At 38.6% G+C, this 27,017-nt stretch overlaps 1 protein-coding gene across 1 annotated transcript; it reads left to right on the top strand.

Moving 5' to 3' along the window:
• The first annotated feature begins 273 nt into the window (after positions 1–273).
• gsk3aa (glycogen synthase kinase 3 alpha a) lies at positions 274–26,819 on the top strand. The gene is made up of 11 exons (XM_022197779.2): positions 274–629; positions 6,657–6,742; positions 7,612–7,713; positions 10,664–10,747; positions 11,199–11,309; positions 12,699–12,829; positions 13,137–13,341; positions 15,518–15,613; positions 17,217–17,403; positions 17,675–17,752; positions 20,747–26,819. Exons 1-11 carry the CDS (start codon positions 455–457, stop codon positions 20,806–20,808), a joined length of 1,317 nt encoding a protein of 438 aa, XP_022053471.1. The 5' UTR covers positions 274–454; the 3' UTR covers positions 20,809–26,819.
• Positions 26,820–27,017: the final 198 nt, after the last annotated feature.

Here is a 27,017-nt window from a genome sequence, read left to right as displayed (position 1 = left end):
TCTAATCTGTTATGTTAAAAAAAAATTGCACTATTGTTGCAAGAAGGTGGACAAATTGCCAAAAAAAAGGGTAAATATAGTGATTAATTTGTGACTTTTAACAAAAGTACTAAGGCGTTTAGAATTTGCATTTTTATACCAGTAAATACTATACTTTGCTCTGTCTCAGGCCTTCGTCCCCAGATAATGCATTTTAAATTTGTAGTTGTTTTGATTTATGGAACCTAAAGCGGCAAAGCCGAGCAACAGCTCTTTCAAACTCCATCTCCCAGGTGGCATTGCGAGCGGTCTGTTTCTAGGTGTCTAGCAACAGCTATCCGCTCAGACAGCCGGCGGCAACGGGAGCGGTATTTCTCGGTGTGTCTTCCTACGATTATTCGCTGCCGGGTATTCATAATTAATAGTTGCTTTGCTGAAAACGGTGAAAAAACAACCCTGACCCCTGCACAGAGATATGAGCGGCAGCGGGCGGCCCAGGACCAGCTCGTTTGCTGAGCCGCCAGGTGTTCCAGGAGCCGCCGCTGCGTCCACCGGATCAGCCGCTGCCGTGGGGAGCAGTACAGGAAAGTCCGGGGTCCCGCAGGCCTCCGGCAGCAGCTCGTCAGGATGCTCGAACCTTAAGCTTGCCAGTAAGTTGTAATTAGCCTCCAGCTCTTCGTCTGAATAAATCTATCTAATATATTTTGTTATTTTCCTTTACCTCATAAATACCTAGTGGTGTTATGTGTCGTAATCAGGAGGAAAGTCATTATTTCTCCGGTGTAGCGGCTAACGAACTAGCTAGGGCGCTAACTAGTTAGCATGCTAACGTTAGCCACTTGTTTTGTATGTTACTAGTTCCCTGTCCGGCCGATGGACGTTTTCACCCCGTCTGGTGTCAGACCACCTCACCGGTCATCTATTTAACTCCATGTAACATAAAGCTAAAAGAGGAATAATCACCTTCGTAATGTTTAATTAGGAGTCGAGGATCGGGTTGATTTTACTGTGGTCACTGTGAGTGAGCAGTTAAATCCGCTGTTCTTTGTGGCCAAGCTACACTCAAATGCCTCAAGTTGAGTGCTGCGTCGAGGCTTCTTTTGTGGGGTTTGTCGCCGAGAGAGCGGCTCCAACAGCCTGGCTCTCCGGGAGAAGTGTCAGGGCTGAAAGTTGCCTATTCACCAAGGTCACCTGTGGGGCAAAGGCTTAGCAGCAGGTGGCCGACGCCTGGAAGATGCAAGTGATGCACATCCAGCACAGGAGCTCGGCTGTCTGCTGGGATGCCAAGGAGCAGGTTTCCTGTGTCTGAGGTGGAAATATAGTGTGGCCCTTTATCACAGTGGTGACAGGTGTAAGCAGAGATGTGTGTGTGTTAATCCAAACGTTATCATCCATTAGCAGGTAGTGGTGTGTCTTGATATTAGAACCAGAGTGGGAGGTCATGTCCAGTTCAAAGCAGAATGACCCTTGGTTTCACTGTTTTCCTCTGCAGCGGCAGCAGACCAACACTGCCCAAGGCCCTTCAAGTCCAAACGTTGCCTTTGGCTGTTAAAGATGCCCTGCTGAATGATTGATGGACATTTTGTCAGGTTTTTCAGACCTGAAGCTATTTCAGGAGTCAGGATTAACCCATTTAGCCACATGTTTGGGAGAGAGAATGATGTGATTTGGCATTTTGAATTAGAGGTGAAACTAAACTTGGAGCATTAAGGATGTTGTGTTGCCATACCAACAAGCGATCATTATGAACAACACTGGAAGATATTTTTGATGAAATGTTAAAGGTGTCCAAGATTTTACATCCAAAAAGAAAGGAAATGGGTCTTGCTGCCATAAATGAGAAAATTTCCCTGCACGGAAGAATAATTACCACGGCTGTTGTCCGTGTCCAAGCAGTTGTTCCATTATTCACTGTCTGTGGAGCAGCTCCAGGATTTGTCTCTGGATGACACCATCATCACAGTCTGTCCCTTCAGCGTCAAGCTCAAGGGAACATGTTCAAATTCACAAATTAAAGTGGCTTATAAATATTATTTAAAAAACACTTGGTTTTTTTTCCTCAAAACAGGAACTGTGCGGTAAATCATGGTTATCATTTATGTGAAACGCTGAGGAGACTTCTGATAAAAGTGCATGTGACACCACCACAGACATGGTGAGGCTGGGTTATTTACATCCACGCAGTCGCTGTATGTAAACTTCATGTAAACCAGCTCACTGTGTGCTGAAAGGCATAACCACGATCCGCTGAGAAGTGGACAATGTGTTGATTCTGTTTTTGTGGCGGGCTGCAACTAATGAGCATTTCATTGTTTCATTGTGATTAATAAGTTATTTGTCTGGTCTGCACAATGCCAGAAAATAGTGAAAAATGTCAATCAGTGTTTCCCAAAAGCAAAGCGGACGTCCTTATATGTCCACAACCCAAATATGTCCAGTTTACTGTCATATAGCAGTGAAGAAACCATAAAATATTAAAATTTAACTAGATGCGATCAAAGAATTTTGACTGTTTTTCTTTAAAAAAAAATACTCAAACTGATTGAGTAAATACCAAACTGGTAGGTGAATAATTTAGTAGTTGAGAACTGATCGATTATTAGTAGCAGCCAAATAAGCACAAAAACTCTAAAACAATAGATACTCGACAGAAGTCTCACTCTTGCACCAGAGGTTCTCCCTATAGAGTAGATGGCCTGGTTAGATTTTGGAAGATCTTGCTGCATTAAACTGCATATTAATAAGGTAAACTTAATTCTCTTGAAGCTGCTTTGCTTTAAGATGTGGAGTTCGTGCAAGTGCAGATTATTTTATGTGTATGAAGACCAGGAATTAACCCAGAAGCCTGCTGGTTAAATCATTATTCAGAGTAGTTTGTGGAAATTCCTATATTTCATTTTGTAATATGGAGGCATAGTGAGTACAATATGTTTTATATTTTTGCTTCAGTGTCAAGCTTGCTTGAAAAGTGTGTGCTGTTTGCATTTAAAACCACCAAATAAATAGCTGTGGATGTGGCAGAGTATGAGAAATGACGTGCATTTAGAGATTATTTCCTCCTGGAGACTCGAGTTTCCTTCCGTGAATGTCAGGTGAATGACAGGAAGCCGAGTGTGACACAGTGCAGCGCTGATATGAAAACACTGAGCTTGAACCACAAAAGCAATGATAAATCAGGAACTCTGACAAACATACATTATGATACATTATTGACCTCCGGCAAGTTACAAGCAGGTGGAAATTCTTTTTTACTCCGTGAAAAATGAATGGCAGCTGCAGCAAAGGAGCTCGAGCTGTACTCTGATACATCAGCAGGAAAAATGTAAGAGGAGGCGCAACATAGACAGTTGGCATAAACGTATCCTTTAGCCAAGTGTCCTACTTTTAACCTGCAGCTGTGTGTGTTTGTGTATTCATTACTGTCCAGAGGATGAACCCAGTCTTTCAGGTAGAAACCCAGTGACCCGGTCACTCTGCAGGCTTCACAGTTTCAGCTGTAACAGATATCACCAGCCTGCCTATTGGATAACCAGCACACTTTTGTGGCTGAGGACAGTTCACTGTGCGTGGATGTGGACGCATAAGAACATTGGGACTTGCAGTTCTGTCTGTAAGAGGACCATATCAATAAGTGCATTGTCTTGTTTGGCAAACAAAGCATGAAGTCTGGGGATATGGTCGGGATGACAGTGATACAACTCGACTACAGCGAGATGGCAGAGGGCTGCTCTATTATTTAAACAGCACGGATCAGTTTAGGAAAATTAAATTTCCGTCAGCTTGCCGTAGCAGATAAAGAAATCCAGAACTCAGCGGCTTCCTAGAGGACCTTGGTTAAAACCACTTAAAAACTTAAATAAATTAGTATTTTATCTGGTGCCTTTTTGAAATTCCTGCTTCACAAGGCCGCATGTCTGCATTTTATTTTATTTTTCATGCATTTATCCAACAGAAATGTTCTTTTCATTGTGGTGTAAACATGACGAGACCTGCAGACACGTTTAACACGAGCAATCATTTGTGCATCACCACTGCACTGGAGCTGATCCGGGGCTTGTGAGAACAGAGTCATGCCTGGTGGTTACACGGTGTTTGCTACGTGATCTGAGACACTGAGTTTCCTATGATGAGTAATGGCTTTACTTTAAGACTCCAGCTAGACTGTTCAACAAAAAGCCTTTTCAGTGTTTTCCCCTCTTTCTTGTTTGTCCCAGTTTGGCATTTAAGCCTAGAGGCTCTATTATTCTGGAGTTGGAGTCATTTTTAACTTTAAGTTAGAAAAAAACTGTAGGAGCTGACTGTAAATAAGAAAGAGATGTCAGATGAGAGACAACAAAGGCTCCAAAGTGGACTTTAAACAGGCATGTTGCAGCTTGTGTTTGCATTTTCAACCCAGAAGCTATAGATATGTGATTTAAAATATCTAATATGCTGTTAATTTCCAACTAATTTTGTCCGATTACAGTTGCCAATATTTGTATACAGATTTGTCATCTAGTTTCAGAGAACATTCAGTCTTTCCTGTAGTAGAATTAACACATTATTGTTCCTACTCCTACAATGTACGCCCATTTTCAGGTTCAAATGTACACATTGACTGGACCAAAAAAGGTCTATGAGCTCATATGTAAGACATGCCATATTTGTTTTAAGGAAACATTTTCAAACAAAACTGTGAACTTTCACCCTGACAGATGTTTGACTGTCAGTGTTCATTCTGGGTTGATGCTGGTATTTCATTTTAAGATCTTTGTCAGATACAGATGCTGATGCTTTTATCACTCTGCATCCATGAGTTCTTTTCAGTTTATATTAAGTTAGATGTGTGAATGGTTGCCCTAAGTAGGATCTTTATCCTAAGACATGGCCTAAAATGTGCATTTAACACTGAAAATGTAGAATTTTCACAAAGGGATGACACAAGAGAGGTTCTCAGTTTGCTTATACCATTTCCCCCCCTTTTTATTGGTTTGATAGAGTTTTTGGATTTCATGAGTCTGTGTGTGCTGATGATTCACCTCTGATACTATTAGGGGTCAATGGATAAGATTTTTAATTTTTTTTAGGCCACAGATTTTTGATAATCGAGGAAACGGATTGCTGATATACATCTGCAGTTCAAATGAAAATCTTGGTACCAAAGCTGAGAAGAACACAAACTTCAATACAAAACTTCATAGAAATATGTTTGTTTATTTATGTTTTATATATGTTTAAATTAAAAATAGGCTGATATTTGTGGTCAGTCAGATGACTAGGACATTGCTCGTAACCACAAAGTATAGACTATAGATTTTAAAAAAAGAGGCAGCTACATCAGAGAAAATGTAGCGCATTTTTAATTTTATTTCATCAGGAACTAGATTTTTAAACTTGATTGTTGAATGTCCGGTCCAATAATCCGTCGGCTGCCAGTGCAAACTAACGACGTTACTGCTTTTCTTCTTCATAATGTTGAAATGATTCTCCATCAAGAATCTCCTGAAATACTGGTGAAAGTTGCTTCTTCTGATGTTCCAAAGCCTTGTTGAAATTCTGAAAGACACTTGTACAGCTGCTCTATTTTAAGGTGTCTTAATTTTAAATGTAGTTTGGGCCAGCTAATCTTTTGAGTCCAGAGAAAAAGTGAGAGAGATTGAGGCACTCCCTAGATTAATTATTATTGTATTGACACATCCTCTCTGGATTGTTTAAAAAAAGTCTGCATGTAGGTAATTGTGTTAAATTTCTTGTTTAAGTTAACTGAGAGTCTGCATTCTTTTGTTTAAAAATCAGTTATGATGAAGAAAAGCATCAAATAATGACAGCTGAAGCTAAAACTGGTGACTCTCAGGATTTTGGATTGATCAATAATCAGAGTAGTTGCAGATTAATTTGATCCAGCTTTAATGGTTCCCACAGCAGCATCCTGTTAATCAGATCTCACGCTGTTCCACTAATTTAACTGCATCTCAGACATTTTGACCACACTTGGTCTGTTTTATCTGAAATGATGAGTTGATGCGACACAAACCAGGGAGTTTATCTTGACGTCTCATCAAACACAAGATTTTTTTATTCTGTCTTTTTCAGCATGCTTTCATGGCAGCAAAATGTGTCTCCTCTTTCCGAGATAAACAGCAAATTAAAAAGATTCTACAAAGGAATCTTGGTGCTGTATGTGCAGTAACGTATTTAATTGAGCAGCGAACGGTATGACAAAATAAACCTTTTATGGAAGGCTGTTATCACTTAAAACAGTTTATCAGGACAAAGAATGTGGCTGGCCTATTTTTGGGTTCATTCCCAGTTTAATTAGTCACAGTGTCTTGAATGTGAACTCTGCCTTTCGCGTCTCCTTCCTTGGAGCCTTTTTGTAAAGTTGACATCCATTCACCAGGCTGTCATTAACCTAAATATTCAAACGGCCAGCGGAGAGACGGCCCAGATGTGAAGGCTGGCTGCGGCGAGTGTCCCGGCTTGAATGTCAGGAAGTGTTGTTTTGGTTACGCTGTAAAGCAGTTTCATGTCTTATAGAAAGAGGAGCCAGAGGGACCATTTTCATTTTAATCCTCCTTATGACTTCACAAGTTTTAGCACAATAAAACCGTGAACAGAGAAGGCAGGTTTTCTGAATCGTAACACTATCGTCATTCATCTGCTGACTTCGTATAAACCGGTTCCTGCTTGTTTCCTAGGAGACAGCGGGAAGGTGACAACAGTTGTGGCCACACCAGGTCAGGGACCCGACCGCCCGCAAGAAGTCTCCTACACTGACATCAAGGTGAGAAAAACACAGATCTCACAGCGTCATCATAAAAAGATCTGTCCTTATATGTGCTGATACAACTTTATTGCCTCATCTGCGACTGTAACTAAGACTTTAATTGCCACACTGCACAAAATAACTGCTATAAATTTGGCTCGCATTAATAGAAATGTTAATAAATACCAGTGGCTCCATAATTATCATAGCAAGATTTATAATTTATGACTTTCAAGACTCATTTTATAGCCTACTTTTGGTCTCTCTTCCAAAAACTTGACATAATTGTGTCAGAGCCAGATAGAAATCTAACTTCCAAGATTACTTAATGGCTCCCTAAGTGTGTGGACACTTATATTTATCATAATTGTTATCTCAAAGTCAATAATATTATTACACAGGCTTATCAGAAATACTAACACTCCTCCACTGCCTGCAATAGTTGAAGGTTATCGAGGCAATTTAAGGGTTTTATGTTTCGTGATGTCAAACGAGTAATGTTTCACACGGTGTAGTAGCCCATTATTCACTGCTGCATTTCATCTATGCCAGCTGGCTGATGTTTCACACTGCAGCCTGACCTTCACTTAAAGAAACACTCTCTCAAAAAGAAGACATTTAGGCTCCGCGGTGTGTTTTTTTTAATATTCCATTAAGTGTATTTAGCAGCTACGTGGTGCAGTCACTGGTGTAAGGAGGGATGTAGCACAAACCTGAGAACAGCTGTTAGAAAAACCCCCAGAATCAAAAATGTGCTTCACTTTTTACATCACTTTAAACGCACGGGTTGCACCAGTTAAGACACTGAACATCAACACAGTAAATATACATTTATATACGGTAAAGTTGTGGCAGAGTCTTGAGTATCTGACTGTTCTCTGTTGCAGGTGATTGGCAATGGTTCGTTTGGTGTGGTGTACCAAGCTCGCCTCATCGACAGCCAGGAGATGGTGGCCATTAAGAAGGTTCTGCAGGATAAAAGGTTCAAGGTAGGACTGTAATTTCTTTTTTTCTTGCGTATATCTCCACACATTTTCTTATCAGTCATGATCCGAACCATTTTCCATAGGACAGGTGATGTAGTAGTAATAATAATGTTATTTGTATGGCACCTTCCTAAAGCAAAGTTACAAAGTGCCTTACAGTAGAACGAATTTACAATTAGATGAACAATGAAGAAATATTTGGAATAAAAAGAAGATTTAAAAAAATAGATGAAATACTTAAGCCAAGACAACGTTTTTTAAGTCAAGAGCTGATGTGCCAAACTGCCTTCCAGTAAAAGTAATTATGATTGGCTTTATAAAATTAACCTAACAATATTAAACATTGCAGTTAAGACCTTGTTTTATTAATAAAGGTGTAATTTTACCTGACCCTGCAGTGTTCAGTCTGGAGAATAACCCAATAAACTAATTGGAACGATGAGGCTAAAAGACTACAGTGGCATTAATTTTGGAAATAGATCAGACTAATTTAGAGCCATTTTAATTATTCCTCTTTAAGTATTTTGTCGGTATATTATTGTTATATATAGTTTGTAAAGCTTTTCAGTCCTTCACATTACTTTTACTGCTTACTTTGTGTGCTTGATTTCCCAATTCAGGGCTCCAGACTAACTTCTGACTTGGTCGCACCTCCCACCTTGTCACAGGCACAACACATCACTTGCTGAACATTTTCTCATCAATAGACACTATAATTTACTGATGTTCCCTAAACGCCCCTTGTTACAGGCCAAAAATGACTTTATAAAGAGTTAAACTAGGTCGTTCTGATATCAGATTTGTCCCAGATGAAACTGAGTGATTTTTCTATAAGTGGAAAAAGCAGCTTTTATATGTGCAAGGTCACAAGAAGGCCACATTTTTAATGTGTAAATACCGCATTACACCAGAATCATAAAAGTACTACTTTCCATCACTGTGGTTAACACAGTAGCTGTCTGGTGCCGGTTTGAGCGACACCAGTTCAGTTGCCTGGAAAATCCAGACTGACTTTATTTATGTATTAATATCAATACAAATAAAGGCAGTCTGGCATTGCGATGATACGAGACGATTTCAAAAAGGAGGGGCTAACGAATGCAGCTTGAACGAGAAAGAACCAATCAGCGTAACACGGATGTGACGCACAAACAAATCGACCTTGTAGTCCATGTAGTCCAAACAACAATGGCATGCAGCCGAGAAAGCGTCGCGGTGAATGATTACTGCCGTTTTTGTCACAAAAATCTGCGACTACATGGGGTACTCTCAAGTACAACACTTATTTTTGAAAAGGCTACGCAACAAAAGACTCCTTCCGAACGATTAGCGGTGTTAGGAATAACTTTAAATCGGAGCCAAACCAATTCGGTGCATATGTGTAAAAGTTGCTTAAATTTACTCACGTTTGGAACGGGATTTTCCTCTGTACAAACAATGGCAAGAAGCCGAAAGTAACGAGCGATCCACTGCCTCCTCATCGTCGGAAACGTCAAGTGAAAAGAGGCAACGACTAACGCCATCTAAAACGCCAAGAGACCACAAAAAGATTCGCTTTGGCCCCCCTCCTCCTCCTCCGGCATCATCTTTATGGGTAATCCAGGCGCTGAAGATGACGCAGCATCAACTCCCGCCTCCCGTGCTATGATTGGTCGTACCAAACTGGACCGGGAGGGAAACGCGATTCAATTCGCACAATGCCAAACTGACTCTCCTGTATCTCCTAACATGGAGATAAGAGATTACATGGAGATTCAGTTTGGATTTTCCAAGCTACCAGTTCAGCTTAATGATCATCGTACACTAGCACAATGCGACCTCTTTAAATTTAAACTTGTACACTGTCAAAAAACAGTTGCAGTCTGGAGCCCTGCAGTAGGGAAGTTATTAACTGTTCAGCCGATAAGGCAGTAGATGAGGGACGTGTTTTCCAGAAAATGTTTTGTAGATTAGATTTAGTACAGAGGTGTGCTGCAGGTGGAGTCTTTTACGGTTATATTAGGTGGAGTTGCAGGTGTGTTGTGCTAACCGCCCATAAAGGTTGTATAAAACAACTGCACCTCCCTGCCGTCTAACTGCTAAAGAATGTTGAAGTTGTAAAAAGGCGTAAACACAACTTTCCTGTTTAGTTTCTACGTCAGGAGCAGCAGAACTCTGATTACAGGCTTTTAACAACATTCAGCCTAAAGTGATAAAGTCTGTCAGCGACTTTGCTCTGAGTATAATTACAGTTTAGAGGTGGCAGTAAATGCTGACAGATTTCCTGGACTGATAAAGTTGCTGCGACAGTATTTGTGGACATCTGAGCAGCTGTTAACTGCAGTGAACAAATCGCTTCATCGTGTAGATCAGTTATGAGGATTATTTTAATATAAAACTACTGTGAGGAGATTAATAACATGCTGGGTTATTTACTGTGAAGGAATGCAGCTCATTTGTTTGTTCAATACATGGGGTTTTATCGGGCCAATAACTGAACAGCACTTTTAAGTGAAGTAATTGTATTTTGCTGTTTAACTCATCATTCAGTAACCTTATGTTGGCTTAATGTGTTGTTCAAATTCTAACGTAAACAAGCCAATTCTATGCACATCTTAACTGTCGATGGTCAAAAATGGTTTTATCAATGTGTTCAACAACCATTAATTCAACAACTAATTGCTTAAGATATGGTTTTATCTTTAATCTTTATCTTTAAGAAAGGGACAATGTACATTAATCAACATTTGAACAATGTAAAAGCACCCGAGTTAGCAGAAAAGCTAGTTTCCATCAGTAGTTCTTCCACCTGTTAATTGGCATCCTAAAATAAATAAAACAACGACAGTAAGAAAAACGGTGTATAATACAAGTTAAAACATATTACGAATCAGTCAACCAATGTTCACATCTTTGGTTTTAAATTTGCATCCATATTTTCTACCCACATTTGTGTGTTCTCTTGTCTTTGCAGAATCGGGAACTCCAGATCATGAGGAAGTTGGACCACTGCAACATCGTCCGACTACGTTATTTCTTTTACTCCAGTGGTGAGAAGGTACATGTTCCTTCAGAAGAAAATATAATAATGATGGCACAGTCCACCTCAACAAAACAAACACATTTTATAGTAAAGCTCATAAAAAAACAGGACATTATACTAAATCAAGCTGTTTTCTGATCATTCAAACTTTTGTTCCCACACTCTTATCTCACAGCAACATAGTTTCATGATGTCACACTATAATGTGAACATAATGCACATAAATTAAGATTACTCAGACGAAACATAAAAAATACCCCAACCCTTAAAAAGGGAAGCAGTCCGTTTCTTTGACTGACAAATATAGAAACAGTTTTAATGTTGGAGAAGTGGCTTACTGGAAACCACATTCGGTTTATACATTTTTTTTTTTTAAAATCAACAGTTTTGGAACATAGTTGATCTGTTTGTTTATGCTTGCCTTTAATGTTTTAATCTATCATACATCTGTTTTCGTCCTGTACAGAAAGATGAAGTGTACCTCAACCTGGTGCTGGACTTTGTCCCTGAGACGGTCTACAGGGTTGCCAGACATTTTAACAAGGCCAAGAGCATCATTCCTATCATTTATGTGAAGGTAGTTTTCATCTTTCTCCTGTCAAGACATTTCTCTGTTGTCCAAGTATGAAGAGGACTTTTAGAGTTTTGCCATCTGGGGAGAGGTATACCTTCCCTAAGAGGGCCAAATCAAACATACCTCAGATCATTTGTTCTCTCAGCTGTAGGGTTTTTAAATAACTTTTAGACTTGTGTCCTCGCACTGTAGGCTACATATATGGTCATAATAACTTACCTGATGACATCTATTATTATATTATTTGTATCTATGTTTCTATGTATTGTACTGTACTGTTTTTTCTATGGTATGGATTTCGCTGCTGACTGCTGTTGCAAATCAAATTGCCCAAATTGGGACAATAAATATTTTCTAATCTAATCTAATGACTCAAAGTTCAACCAGCAGTGTGTCGGGACTCTTATGCACTTTAAATGAGAACATGTGGCACATCTATGAAAAATATTCTTTCATAGTTTTTACTGTCACATAGCTCAAACATGACTGTATATATACAGTGGTGGAAAAAAGTTTTTGGACACCCCATACATTTGTGAGATATTGCATTAAGAATCACTCTTAGGTCTTCAAGTGCAATTTCTTTTAGTACAATCACAGCCACAATACTAAACAAATCCTAGAAAAAGCCATTATAAACTTAAAATTGTTTGGTTCCATAAAAATAAGACATTTTGAGTATCGTGTAATTTTGGTAGAATTTGGTTTTGTTAGTTTTTCTTGTAAACAATAAAGCAAAAAAAAAAACAACATATATTTGCTTGTGTCTGTCTAATCCAGCCACACCTTTTGAAATGCAAAAAAAAAAAAAATTCCACAAATATTTCATGATAATATTTGAGATGAAGCTTTTTTTCCACCACTATACATACATGTGTATGTACAACTATAGGAAACATGATATTTCTTATTAATAAAATGTTTCTATTTTAATAATAAAAACCCTTGCACTGTAACTCAGCAAAGTTTTCAGCCTGATAATGCTTGTGAATGTACTACTACTGCAATTTTTTGTCCATTATTTGATGACAGAAAGGCTGACCAAACCTGGATCTTGTCTGTGGAATTGTACGAAAATAATTTCAACAAAATTTAAAGCAAAACCAGTTTAAAATAACTAATTTGGAACAGGATGGGTGATGCCAATTCAGGCTTACTGTTATTTTTTCCTTCTGGGACATAAATTTTCCCAGCTTTAGGCCCTCTGTTTATGTTTTTTATCAGACTATTTTACAGTTTATAGTTCCTAAAACATTTCACAGCAGTGCGCCTTTACTCCAGCAATTTAAAACCGTCCCAGAGGACATTATTCTTATTTAAATTATTGCTGTTTTGTCTTTTGCCTGGTGTGTAAACCTGATCTGGTTTCGTTCTGACGCTGTTCCTCCTCAGGTCTACATGTACCAGCTGTTTCGCAGCCTGGCTTACATCCATTCCCAGGGCGTCTGTCACAGAGACATCAAGCCTCAGAACCTGCTCGTCGACCCAGAAACTGCCATCCTGAAGCTGTGTGACTTCGGCAGGTGAGCTGCTGTACAGAAATCCACACAAACTACAACTTTATTTACATTTAAAAGATCTGTCTGTTCAGAAAATACAAGTACGAACAAACCCAGCATGTCAGCTTGAAGCTACTCCCCTGGTTTCCTTCATGTTGTCAGCGCTTTGACTTTGGTCACCTAAGAGTTTCTGTAGTGTTGTGCGAGAGGAATCACAGCTGTCTCAACAACTCATTTTCTTTACAACAGTTCACACCTTTCACCTGTTTACCCCAGACCTTTGCTGCAGTGATTTCTGTTGTTTAATGTCATTTTTTTGTGTCTCCCTCAGCGCCAAGCAGCTGGTCCGCGGTGAACCCAACGTGTCGTATATCTGCTCTCGGTATTATCGCGCCCCCGAGCTCATTTTTGGTGCCACCGACTACACGGCAAACATCGACATCTGGTCAGCTGGCTGCGTTCTGGCAGAGCTGCTGCTCGGACAACCAATATTCCCCGGTGACAGCGGAGTGGACCAGCTGGTAGAGATTATCAAGGTGAGTGTGTCAGCAGGATTCACTGCGTTACTTGTGGTAGTGATCTTGGAATAACTTGTATTTCCCATTTTCATAAAAGGATCCCAAATTCTCTTGTGAATTTCATTGTTTAAAAATGTAATAATCACAGTCAGTCACACACGTGTTTATTTTGCGTCTGGCCCCAGGTCATACTTTTGTGTATGAAGAGTAATATTTTCTTCTTTGAAACAGATTTTCTATTAATTAATAACTTGGTAGTGATATGGAATGGACTGTGTAGCTGGACATGATTCACATTCATCCTGTCACCAGATGAATGTGGTTTTACTGTGGCCTCTTTCACTATCAGTAGTACATTGTTTTTTTCGTGGTGTTGTTAAATGCTGAGGACAGTGTCGCTTTCGAGTTCACGCATTCACCAGAGAATTTGCGAACAGTTCCTTTATGTCAGATACAGAGACGACATCTGCACTAATTCTCATGTTTTCACACCCTTAATGTCTGCTGTGTTTGTGTGTAGCTTCAACACTACTCCACGTATTAGAACTTCTAAAACTGAGTGTTTTTGAAATGCTGATGAACCCCGTTTCATTTTGAAAGCTTCGGAGTTGTGTTTTAATCCGGACAGGCAGAGACTGAGCTCTAATCTTTACAGCTTGTAGCCCACAGCTCACTAGACTTAGATTTTTTTAGCATCTTGCTTGTAGCTCCAAGGATCGCTGTGTTGTTTCTCAAGCGCTAGAAAATAGTAGCGGTTAGTAAGCAGTAATCTCTGAGTAGCTGGCTGATATTAAATCAATCGGTAAAAGTAAGAAACAGCTAGGTGGATTAATAGGTAACATGTGGCTAAATGTCAAATAAAAGGTCAATAATAGATGGCTATATGAATTGTCATGCTAAAAGCCATGGAAAATGGTTTTAATAGTGATAGGTAATGGATGAAAAATTAAAAATGTGAGTTGTGTTTTAGTCTGGACAGAAATTTTTGGAAACAATGACACAGACACATAGGTTTATATGATGTGACCGTTTTCTTGAAGAAAACAACATCATCCTTGACTACCAGTATTTAATACAGTCTACATAACAAATCACAGGACAACTGACCTTGTTGTCTCTGCTAGCAGCTGTGGTGAAGGAGAGGAAGAAGATTATTTTTTTTTATTAAAGGAAGTCTGGTTATGTATTTAATCATTGCTCCTCTTTGTTTGTAGTATTTTTTGCAACTAAGCAACCAACCTCCTGCGTCATGTTTCCATGCTCAGTGTTCATGAATAGTCATGTGATGTGGCTCTTCAGTCATATTAGTAGACTTGGAGATTTTTGTGAAAATGAGCTAAAACACTTGTCTCTATGTGCAATTCATTTTTAGCCCTTTCAGACCTACCATTGTTCAAGACCGCCAGGACATATTCTTACATTTTTATGTGCTGTAGTGCATTATTTTTATTGACTTTACAGCAATATAGCCCTTATATTCCAAATTTTAATAATATGCAGTGACTTATGTCTTAACTACTAAAGTAAATTACTAAAAAGTGCAATAAACCTAAAAAAAAGAATTGTTTTTTTCACATATATTTCAAAATACAGAAATTGCAAAGCCATATCCTTCAGATTTATAAACGTAGAAAAGTTGCCACAATATCCTGTTGTCTTGTTTATAAAGATTTTTGGTATGCATGCTTTATTGTGTATTTTTGCAAATCCATCACTGCAATAAAAAAGCGCTGTCAGACCTGGTGAATGTGTGAACTATTAGTGTAGCTCTCCAGATTTTGTATGCAAAAAGAAAGATCGATCTGTCTTATCTGGTTTCAAATCTACTGCCAATCAAAAATGAATATGCAGTCGTAGTGCCGGTGCTACGCTGGGCTCTGTAGAGTTAAAATGAAAATGTATCAGTGTAGTAATAGCTAGAATATGTCTTGTTTTCTCAAATACACAATTTCAGTTCAGGGATAACACTGATGCAACGTTGCAGGTAAACAATGCCTTTATTCCAGGCAGGTTCAGATATATTTTGAGTCTGAGCTGCATTGAACTTGAACGTATGTGGCTTAAGAATTGCAGTTGAGTTGATTAAATGTTGTTTTGCGATCAATGACACTGAATAAACATGAGATGTCCACCTTTGAGTAATAAGTTTGAGAGCCCCTGATTTAAAGAATGCTCCTTCTGCATCTGTTCTCAGGTTTTAGGAACACCAACAAGGGAACAAATTCGAGAGATGAATCCCAACTACACAGAATTCAAGTTCCCACAGATCAAAGCGCATCCATGGACCAAGGTAAACAAACACCAGCACAACAGTCAGTCTTCTCCAGGCCTGTGCTGCTTAGAAAGACGTGTAGAGTGAACCAGATAGAATCAGTCTGTCCTGGAGCTGAGAGAGAAAATCTAATAACACCGAACGAGATTAAACTGCCAATTATTGTGTTTATTAATTGTTTAGTCTGTAAAATGGCAGGTAGTAGTCTCAGAGGTGTTGCTTCAAAATGTTGTTTTGTCCGACCAGCAGTCCAAAATCCAAATAATTCTAATTTGCTAGAAGAGGAAAATGGAAATATTCACACCTCAAAAGCTGCAATTTCAGTTTTAAAATAAAATGACTGATCACCACTGCATTGCTTGTCACAATATTATAGACCTTAATTTTGTGAATGACCATCTATAGTATTAGACAGATTTTGTACATTTAGTCAGTGAACTCATACACACATATGATCACTGTAATAATCCACATGGAGGAATTAGTTCCTTAAGGAAAACCAGCAGCCATCCGGTTTATCAGCAGAAAAGAGGAGCGATGCTGTGGATGTGTTGTTGGAGCCACACGGACTATTTAAATCTGAGCTCGAGTGTTTGAATGTTCTCCTGAAAGTCGATTAACCCCCGACACCTAAAGAGAACGGAAGCGGCACACGACCAAGAGAAGTGGCCCTTCAGCGTTTACTACGGAGCAGCTGGCTTTCTGTTTCTGCTTTAGTGGATGAAGAACGCCTTGTAGAAGTGGATGTAGCTGTGGGTTTAATACAGAATATAGAAGAAATACTGTTATTTTGGTCTAATTTCCAGATGTTGAACACTGGAGAACACCCTCAGCCACAGATAGTGCAGCAGAAGTATATATCACCTATCAACATACAGAATGATATCCACTGCACAGAATTTATAATATTAATTACTTAATTATTTCACAATATTGCTGCCAATGTTTGGTTCAGAATATTATTCAAAATTTGCATCCATACTATGGATGCCTGGTGTAAAAAAAAATGTTAATTCATGTCGCACAAAAATCATTATTAAAAATGTTTGTGATCACTGAATGTGTTTTTTGTCAATGACTTATTATTGCATGTATTACATGACACAGCAGCCTTGAGTTTGCATTTTTTATTTAATTTCTAGATGTTTAAATTGATACACTACCAGTCAAAAGTAAAAAAAATTCAATGGTTTTTATTTAATTATTTTATGCATTGTACTTTAATATTGAAGACCTCAAAACTATAAAAGAATACATCTGGAATTATGTTGTAAACAAAAAAGTGTTTATCTTCAGTATTGATCTACAATGTAGAAAATAATACAAATAAATAAAAAGCATTGAATGAGAAGGTGTTTCCAGACCAGATGCATAGATAGACGCATAGATAAATCTATAGATACATAGATATATAGAAAAATGTTATTCATCCCCTTGGTCAAATTCAAGGTATCCAGTAGCTCACATTACATACAGGTAGAAATAAAACAACGTACAAAAGAGCATGCGATTGTCGTGCAATACGGTGCCTAAAATGCTGGTTTTACAGAAGAAGATAGGTGTTTATATGTGAGCCTAAACGATATCTGGACCTTTTAATGACACTCTTCTTGCTCCTCAGGTGTTTAAACCTCGCACCCCTCCAGAGGCCATCGCTCTCTGCTCTCGGCTGCTGGAGTACACACCGGCCTCCCGTCTTTCCCCCCTAGAGGCCTGTTCACATGCCTTCTTTGACGAGCTGCGCCAGCCGAACACACGACTGCCCAGCGGCCGAGAACTGCCGATGCTCTTCAACTTCAGCACCACAGGTACGTTCAGACCCACAGACCTCAGTTACAGATTGAAGCCAACAGGATTCAAGCTTCTCACTAAACAGACACACACATCTGTTGTTTTATCGCCATGTTTAGCTGCATTAATTACAATCAGTTCATCTCGTTTTTTGTTGTTTGTTTCGGGCCACAACCGTGACCTCTGAGGTGGTGCAGCTAATGCAGCGTACACTACTCCTTTGTTGAATGACACCCTCCTCCTGTTGTGACTCATCCTGAATAAAAACTCTTCTTTTATTCTCTGCAGAGCTGTCAATCCAGCCTCAGCTGAACTCAACCCTCATTCCTCCTCACGCTCGCTCACACACAGCTGCTTCCGCCCACGGTGGGAAACCTTTATTATAATTTCATTGTCACTGTCAACACCATGGTTTTGTGCTGGCTGGGGAAAAAAAAAAAAAAAAACCCTGATAAAGTGTAATTTGAAAAGAAAAACATTACAAATACAAGGCCAGATATGACACAGAACAGTCTGGAATTAAAAATCTTAAAACTGTCTTATTAGATTGTGTTAGTGTGCAGCTGCAGATGACCCACAGAATTATATTTGCTGTAAGAATATAGTTTTTTAAATTTGTCAACGTGTCCATATTGTGTTTTATTATATGCTGGAAGATGCATCTTGAGAAAAATAAGAGAGTACCAATGACAGTTTTGAAAACACAGATTCAGACTTTCAGGGCTTCATATGTAACAAGCCTAAAGATGCAGTTTTATCATTCTTATATCTAATACAGATTAATAAAATAGTCTTACTGCACAGTGTACAATGTACTTTTACAGTTTGCTTGAGCTGCAGCAAGTAGGACACGGAGGCCTTTAAATTTAGAATCAATGAAAGAGGATGTTGACAAATAATTCATCAATTAATTGCTGTTAATAATTTAACCAATTTAAAAAATATTAATATTAATTGACCTGATTGCAACCAGAGGAAGTGGGCACATGGACAACAGGCAGTTTTTGTATTCACCAGCAGAGAGCATTGTGGGAATTTAACAAATAAAGGGCACCATGACAGTATCTTCTGACTGTTAATGGATACAGATGCATTTAAGAGAAGCTGATGCCACCTTAAGTTAAACGTAAACAAGCTAATGTAGTGGTAATAGTCACAAAACCAATTTAGAAAATACCTGTCAGCATATGGAATGATATCTACTCCACTGAATTCATAGTATTAATTCATCAATTGATTAGCAATATTGCTGCCAATTATTAGTTACAAATATTATTCAAAATAACCATCCCTACTATAAATATTTTGTGTCAAAAGATGCTAATTTTCTTGTTGTTAGTCCACATAAAAACACTTTTAGAAATGTTTGTGATCACTGAATGTGTTTTTTGTCAGTTTTTGTATGCACGTATTACATGGCACTACAGCCTTTTGTTTGCATTTATTATTGAATTTCTACACATGGAGATTGATATCTTGTCTATCTTGTTCCATACAAGATAGAAGAATATGCAAATTCACAAGCAAATTGTGTCGAAGCAACAACATAAGGTGCCTAAAATGCTGGTATTTACAGAGGTGTACAAAACATGGTTAAAGCTGCTGTCTGGAGTTTCTGTTTGTTTTCAATTTATGTATCATTTTTTAACAAAGCTTAAATGTGTTAGTCTAGTTCGATACTATAATATAAAGTTAGTATAACGCGATATGAAAATTTATTCATGAGCTCCGCCTTCCTCTCATAGACCCCCATGTTATGCCAAAAAGCGCCGGTCGCTGCCGACCAATCAAGTTCGAGCTTCAGCTTTGTCATGCTGTCAATCAACGCAAACAAGCCCATGCAGAGGTGGGCGAGCTACGCACTACGCAACCGCGCGCACATTTGTTTTGCTTGTGGAGGAGAGAGCGTCAGGGATCAGCAACTTCCAGAAAAGTTACCAATCCCACGGCTTGTCAGGCCAAGAGACTGCAGGACGTTTTTTGGCTCGGGGTGCTCGCATCGCTCCCCGACCACGGCTTCGTTTAGATGCCCGACCTCTGGAGGAAGATGTTGGGGCGTCTGGGACATACTCTTCATCAGAGGAGTCATGCAATTCTGAACTCTAGATAGAAATAAATAAACAATATAACACATATACACGCGTAAATGCACTAAGTTTGATAAACGTCATCGAGAGGGATACACGAGTGTAATCACAAGTTAGACTCAATACAGCATTCTAACGTAATTCCTTTATTATTTACTAAATGTACTAAATGCAGAAGAGGGGAAAACAGCAAAACAGGCGAGATGCTGCAGCACTCCGGGCACTCCTCTCATGTACTGCGCGCGTGCACAAATAAAGGGGCGAAATCAGAGGGAGGGTGGGACCAACAGTGTTTTGGGAGACGCTGCGATTCAAACTCCGGACAGCAGCTTTAATGTTTACAATAAAGTTTAAATTCGTATTATTTACAATAAAACTGGAGTTTTATAAGAGTACAGAGTGCAATAAATAGTGTATTAAGTACAGAAATACCATGTAAAAATGGAAACCAATAATGATGAATATACAGGAGGGGTGTGGTGCATGAAGCCTGGTGGTTCCAGTAATATTTGTTTAGTGTGCAGTTGAGTCACTGGAGTGTAGAAGTCAGTAGATCAGGTCATGAACCACTGCTCTTCACCAAGGTGTTATAGAGCCTGATTTTATATACGGCAGCTAGCAAAAACCTGTAAAACATTTGACAGAAAAATACAAATTTTTATGACAACGCAAAATATGGTTTAGTGATTGTACAACCACAAAAGCTGAAGTTAAATGTCTTTCTGTCAACACAAGATGGCACCACTAGACATGAAGCAAAACTTGTGTGCTAATCACATGCAAAATATCAGCTTCTTCTGACGGATCATAGACAGTTTTGGTTATGTAGCACCAGTTCATAACAGTCAGTACCAGTCAAAAGTTTGGACACTTTCCCATTCAGTGTTTTTTATTTATTTGAATTATTTTCTATATCGTGGATTAATACTGAAGATTACCAGTTTTTTGTTTACAACATAATTCCATATGTATTATTTTAAAGTTTTGATGTCTTTAATATCAATCTACACTGTAGAAAACAATTAGAAACACTGAATGAGAAGGTGGGTCTGAACTTTTGACTGTTAGTGTGCTTCATCTCAGGATTTTACGTTACAACATCTTGCTATAGAGAGAAACCCAACAAACCCAGTGCTTCTCCTTTAAGAGGCTCCTGGCAGCAGTGACAGAATCGTGTGTTCCATTTATCGGTCGTGTCTGTTGTACTTCATACTGCTGTGAAACATCACTTCACAGCTCACTGAGCCTCTCTGTCCTTGTTTCTCTCCTTCAGATGGTACCGGTTCAGACTCATCTCAGCACAGTTCAGTACCAGGATCTCTAAACAGCATCTGAAGCAGCTTCTCACCTGCCTGCCTGCAAGCTTCACCCTCTCCTCAGACACATACGCACACACACTCTCTCTGTGCAACTTTCCTTCGTGCTGCTTGCTCTCCTCGTAGATGATCTGTTTCTGTACAGTGAATGCATTGAACAAACATTAGTTCTGTAGCTGCCAGGGTGGAATCTACGGCAGGAAATTGTTACACAAACACAGATTCGTCCGCTGCTGCTCGGGTGGTTTGAGAAGGTTCAATAGTGGGGGCTGGTCCTCTGTAATACAACCTTTTTTAATCAGCATTTCTCCTTTTTTTCCTTCTTTATTTTTGTGTTTATTTATTTGGCTAATTGAAAACATCGTGTGATCACACAGAGATTTTGTTGTTAATATTTTTTGATTTAAAGCCCTGTTAGTAAGGGGTGGACTGCACACTGCCTGGCTGAAACTAGATTTTGACCCGTGGAGGTCTTCAGAATAAAGGACTTTTATTTAACTCAGGGTTGGAGAACAGATGTAGGTGAATTTATATATTCGCCAGCCATGTTTCAGACGAAGTCCAGCCCAGTCCTTCAGTTAAAATTAAACCTCCAACTCTCATTAACTTCATGGCAAGTAGAGGAGAAACAGCACCAGGTAGCAGTGATCAGTGTTTGGCTTTTAATCTGTTGCATTTTTACAGTCTGGACTAAAACAACCAACCATAAGCTGATCCTGCAGAGATTTATTCAATAGAAATACAATTTAAAAAGGCCGCTGAGCTTTACTCGGGTGTAAATAGACCTAACATGGAAGGATTCTTCATTTCCTTTTGGGTGAATTTACACTTTCAGACAAAGTAAGCTTGAAATGTTATTCATTTTATTTTAAATTCATTATCTCAGAGGCAGACAACAGGTGCAACATCCAGCTATTGCTGTCAATCTTGCAGAAATTGAGTGAGATCCAGTGAAATGAGACTTTCAATAATAGAGCTAACAAGTTAGAGGTGCAGGTAGGTGTAGGCGTTGACTGATATTGTTTTTTTCAGGACTGATACTGATAATTAGTAATCAAAGACAACGATAAATATTTGCAGAAAAAAATTTGAGGTGGTAAATTGCTAAATGAAGCTTTGTTTTACTTGTTTAATGAAAAGAAAACTTTTAAACATTCATCCTTCAATGTTCAGAGCCAAAGTAGCACCTTTTAAAGGCATTTATTTTGTCAGGAATCTGTTTTAAAGAATACAGATAATCGGAGAACTGCAAAATCCTGTATTTAACTATCGGCTGACTTCATTTGAATGACTAAACAGAGGTTAGTTGTGTTTCCTTGATGATAAATTTGGAGAAAACTGGCAAATTGTACTTACTTTCAGACCATTAAAGTGACAAAAACCATGAAGTTCTCTTTATTACTTTAATCAACCAGAAATCAGCAGATATTCTGTATCATATCGATGCATTTCAGTGACTTTTTAAAATTCGTTTACTTTCAGAAAGTCAACTCGGATCCTTTCAACCCATACAGATGAAAAAAGTGCGATTAATGAAATGTTTTTTTTAACCTTCATCAGTGCTAAAGTGAGTCTAAACTGTTGATCAGAGCAGCTGTTCAGAGATAAATTCTCCTAGAATCAGCTGTTTCCTTTTAGATTTTAATTAAACCAAAAATGTTTCTTGCCACTTTGAGCTTTCCAAATCTACCTTCTATTTATGATAATCTAACACAGGTTGAGAGGATGTAGGGCTGAACAATGAATCGAATAAAAACATGTAGAATACACAAAGTATGTCCACGAGACTGATGCCGTGATTCAGTTGTAATTTATTCAAGCAGAATGAAACTTTCTAAGCTTCCCTACGTTATCTAGCTGATGAACATATTCAGGCTGTGATTCTACCGACATTATTTAAAAGCTAAATCTCGAACGTTTTGCCACACGTTTAACCCAGAGTTGAAGCTATGATGTTAAGAGTTTTACAGATTTGTGCCATCCTTTTTGTGTGACAGTTTTGATGCTGTTTCATGTGGTAACACTCCACCACATTTTAAATCTGTTACACAGTCAGTATTGAACTGTAGCTTGACTGTTTAACTACAAAATCCATCAGAAAAATCACAGTGAGATGTATTCTCTAAGTTGTTCAGCCCTCGTACGATGTTGTTAATGATAAGGAGCAAAAGCGTCTTCATTTAGGTCATTATGATTGATGATTCCTCTTTAAAATCTTTTCATCCCACCTGTTAACATGTTTTCATGTAGAGGCTGGTTTGCAGAGTCTGTTTTAATTCCAGAATATAATAAAAGACTTTTTCCAGTCTCCATGCAAATATTGGCAGAATAAAAGCAAACACAAATTGACCAAAAAAATTAAATTTGGATGGATGTTCTGTCCTGATTTGAGCACATTTGTAATCCTTCAGGAGAGAAACTAGCGAACGCTCAGACAGGGAGATTATGTGGCTTTTATTTATTTATTCATCTCCGAATGAGAGTTTGAGCGAGAGAGCTTCAAAATCACGGCTTTTTTTTTTTTAGCTAAAACTGTAAAGATAAAATAACCTCAGTTCATCGTATGCAGGAGAATAACCGTGTGAACGGACGGCTTAATGTGAATAGTAGCTGAACATGAATATCAAGCAGGGAAATTCCTTTAAGGTGTTTGTGTCTGTTTTGGTGTGCTTCTGTTTTCATGAGGACTGATTCGGATTGAAATGACAGTGAGGACTCTTTCAAAGAGACTTTAAAAGATAAAGATTGAAACAAGCCCAGAGAATGTATTGCTGTTTGTCAGTTTAAAGTGTGTGTGTGTGTGTGTGTCTGACCATATTCCAACCTGCAGTCTGAACAGCCAGTGTTTTAGGATTAGAGCAGCCAACCGTACAGATTTTTAGTAAGCAGTACAGACCACTTGAAAGTTTGTAGTATAGTATATTTGATACTATTGTACCATGCCTCCACCTGCTCTTTTTAGCTGCAGCCATGTTTGTTTTGAACCTTACGATTTTTTTAGAAGCAGAGATGCTTATTTCCTCCTTTTTTCTTTTTTTTTTTTTTTGAAATTCCTTCACACATTCATTTAATATGAGGAGAGCGGAGAGGATTTTTCTCTTTTTTCCTGTCAGCTGCTTCCTGGTTTCAAGCCTCCCAGTCTGGCGGTTTACTGCCCACTACATCCGGCTTTCTTTGCCGTTGAGAGTTCAACCGGCGTGTTTGATTACCTCCGCGGGGTTCGCGGCGTCGACGGTGTTCACACTCAGAGCTGTCGGACTGTCTGCGGCTATGAAAAGGTGTGACCAAACCTCAATGAGAGAATCAAACAAAGCTGGTTTTTCTCTCCCCCCGAAGATCTCAAAAGCCATTTATTTCCTCACTCTCCTTTCTCCCTCTCTTATCGCACGTGTAAATATCACTGATTTTTATTTTTCCTCTTTTTACTTTTTATTACAGAGTTGTTTATATCTTATTTCCCTCATCCTGTCGACAAAGCGGTCTTAGTTTGTGCATTTTTGTAAATAAGTTTCTTTTTTTCACAATCCAAAATGTAAATACTGCAAAAGAGAAAAGGAAAAAAAAACTGCCTACTCCTCATGTTTGTTGACGATCTTTCTCTCTCCTTCTCTTTCTTGTAGTCCAGTGCAAACTGTAATTTAACGATGTTGTTACTCAGCTCCCCTCCTTTGTTCGGTCCTCCGTGGGACCATCTGTTGAATGAATCTTGTGAGGGTTCTGTTCCAAAATGATCTCTGTTCACTGTGTTGATAAATATAATCAACTCATATAAGCACCCAAAATTCATGAAAACCTCTGAACTGTAAAGGACTGAGCCACGTCATGGGTTTGAACCTGTCTGCGTATCTGTTGCTGATCTTCCAGTGTAATTTATCCAAAACGTCCCCTAAAAAATTGAACCAGTATAGAGAAGCCAAAAGCTAAGGTTTTCTTCTTTTGGTATTTGACTTTGGTAAGAAAGATTGTGAATATTCAGCTAGTTGGCTTATTCAGCTAGTTAGCATGTGCCAGATTTCGCTGCACAAGCTCAGACGTGCACAGAACTTGGTTGAATAGAGATGTTTGAGTTGGTCCAAGCCATACACTATATAAAAGATGGACTTGATGTCACTGTGGTGTCACCTGTTGGTGTCTTCACTGCCATTTTGAATCGTCAAGCTTGGAGTTTAGCTGTCTTGGTCTTTTGAAACCAGACAACACAAGTGAGTGATGAATTTGAGTTAGAGCTTGAGGACATTACACACACCGATAGTCAATTACTAGTTAGGCTTGTCCTAAAATATGGCCTACTTTAATGTGGATTTTCCTCTAAATGGGTCCATAATTTACAAAATGAACACCATGCTGTAATGAAGGAGACTTAAAGGTAGCAATTGAGACCATAAACTCATTAAGAAACTGTTCATTGAATAAATAAATCAAGGGAGAAGTATAGAGTCAGACCTCTTAATACTTGCCCCCTGTTGGCTGTTTGACAGAATGAAAATTTAAGCCACTTTTACACTGATTTCACTTTTCAGACCTTCAGACTGTCTTTTGTCTGACCCACTGAGTTTTTTTGTTGTTTTTTTTTTTTTTTACCATTTGTGGAACCATGGCTGTGTATAAACACTGGATTTTTCTCAATACGCTCACAACTTGAACAACAAGCCAAACTAATCTAAAAAAGGCGGTTGAATTAGAATCGCACACTCCACCTTTATGTAACAGTAAAAACACCACTTTTGTAAATTGGCTTCTGTCAAATAGGAAGCTTTTTGGTTGTTATTAGACTTGTCTACTCGTAATTCCAAACTTGCATCAATCATCGATCAGAATGCATCTCTAGTTTTATGTTATTGTTGTTGATTGTCCTACAACCTTTCATTTGTATGATTTGTAAGATCCAGTTTTGTTTCTGCAAAGTACCAAGAAAGAGGACAAACTATTCCGCTCAATTTGAAGCCAGTCACTGGAGATATGTTTTAGTTAACAACATTCTTGTATTTTCTTAGATTTTATCAAAGCTGGAAAAAACAATTTAACGCAGAGAACAACATGAACTCTGCAGTTGTATCACACTGTTGCCTGCAGATGGAGCAAGAGTCATAATTGCAGCAACCACTGCCTTTACTGTCTGTAAATGGCAAACAGTTACATTTTAGCAAATCAAAATCTATGCAGTGGAACCAGAGAAATTATCTGTTTTATTTCACACATTGTTGTTTCTTTTCCCAACTTGTTGCTGACATAGCTTACATTATATCACTGACATGTCACTCAGACATTAAGCTGAAAGTGTCCAATGTGTTCTGGAGCTGTTAGCCTCAAAGACAGCGAAAGAAGGGCTGCTTACACTAGATTATTTCAAATATTCAAACTTATACTCTACAGTTGGAGTTCAGAACTTTCATCAGACCTATCAAAACTTTCATGAACATTTTCTCTCACATATTTTCCTGAAAATCCTGTAAATTCAGCTGCATCTCTTCCTGTAAAAGTAAGTTTTCTTGCCTGTAGGTGCTGCAGGTTCAACGCAGACGTTTTCACCACGTTTCTCATTTTGGAACAGAACTCTTAAGTTTGTTGTGACGGATTGCAATATATGATTACTGTGCAGTATTGAGAAAAATGTCTTAGCTACATGTCACATGACTGGAGTGATCTCAACAATGTGTAGTTGGACTAGAAATAATTTCACAGTGTCCAGCTAGTTCTCAACGTGGGCATTTTTTGTATTATGCGCTGTATGGCATTCAGAATTGCTGCTAATGATGGTAGAAATGGACACTAGTGTTCTGACAGAGCTACCTATCAGCTGTATGTGTGTGTGCGTGATTTAAAAATCCTCAGTTGTGTGTCGATATTACCTCCCTTATTTAACCGATCATGTCTTCATAAGCTGTTTTTGCTTTTTGTTTCTGGCCTGTTAGACTGACGTGTCGCTGTGATGGAGGGAGGAGGAGAGAGAAAGAAACACAAACCTGTCTGTCTCTGTTCTGTGTGTGTATGATATGAACTCATTTACTGTAATAAAGTGATGAAACTGTGTTCAGAGCGTCTCTGCTGTTTCTCTGATTCTTTTAAAAGGGTAAATCCAGTTAAGTTTAAACAACTCAAAGCTTTCATAGAGGCTCAAACTTCTGTCATGAGTTCTAGGTGCTGAGAAAAAAAAAGTAAAAAAAACAAGGTTATTCCGTCACAAATCTTCAGGGGCTTTTTGCTCAATCATCTGATTTTGTTTTTATC

The sequence above is a fragment of the Acanthochromis polyacanthus genome, chromosome 11, assembly GCF_021347895.1.
Source record: "Acanthochromis polyacanthus isolate Apoly-LR-REF ecotype Palm Island chromosome 11, KAUST_Apoly_ChrSc, whole genome shotgun sequence".
NCBI lineage: Eukaryota > Metazoa > Chordata > Actinopteri > Pomacentridae > Acanthochromis > Acanthochromis polyacanthus.
This window is presented reverse-complemented; position numbering and strand designations above follow the sequence as displayed.

Bases quoted from the DNA above. Each gene is read 5' to 3' on its own strand.
- gsk3aa (XM_022197779.2), top strand. From the start codon at position 455: ATGAGCGGCAGCGGGCGGCCCAGGACCAGCTCGTTTGCTGAGCCGCCA. The intron at 630-6,656 runs GTAAGTTGTAAT...CTTGTTTCCTAG, and splicing joins CTCGAACCTTAAGCTTGCCA to GAGACAGCGGGAAGGTGACA. The intron at 7,714-10,663 runs GTAGGACTGTAA...TTGTCTTTGCAG, and splicing joins TGCAGGATAAAAGGTTCAAG to AATCGGGAACTCCAGATCAT.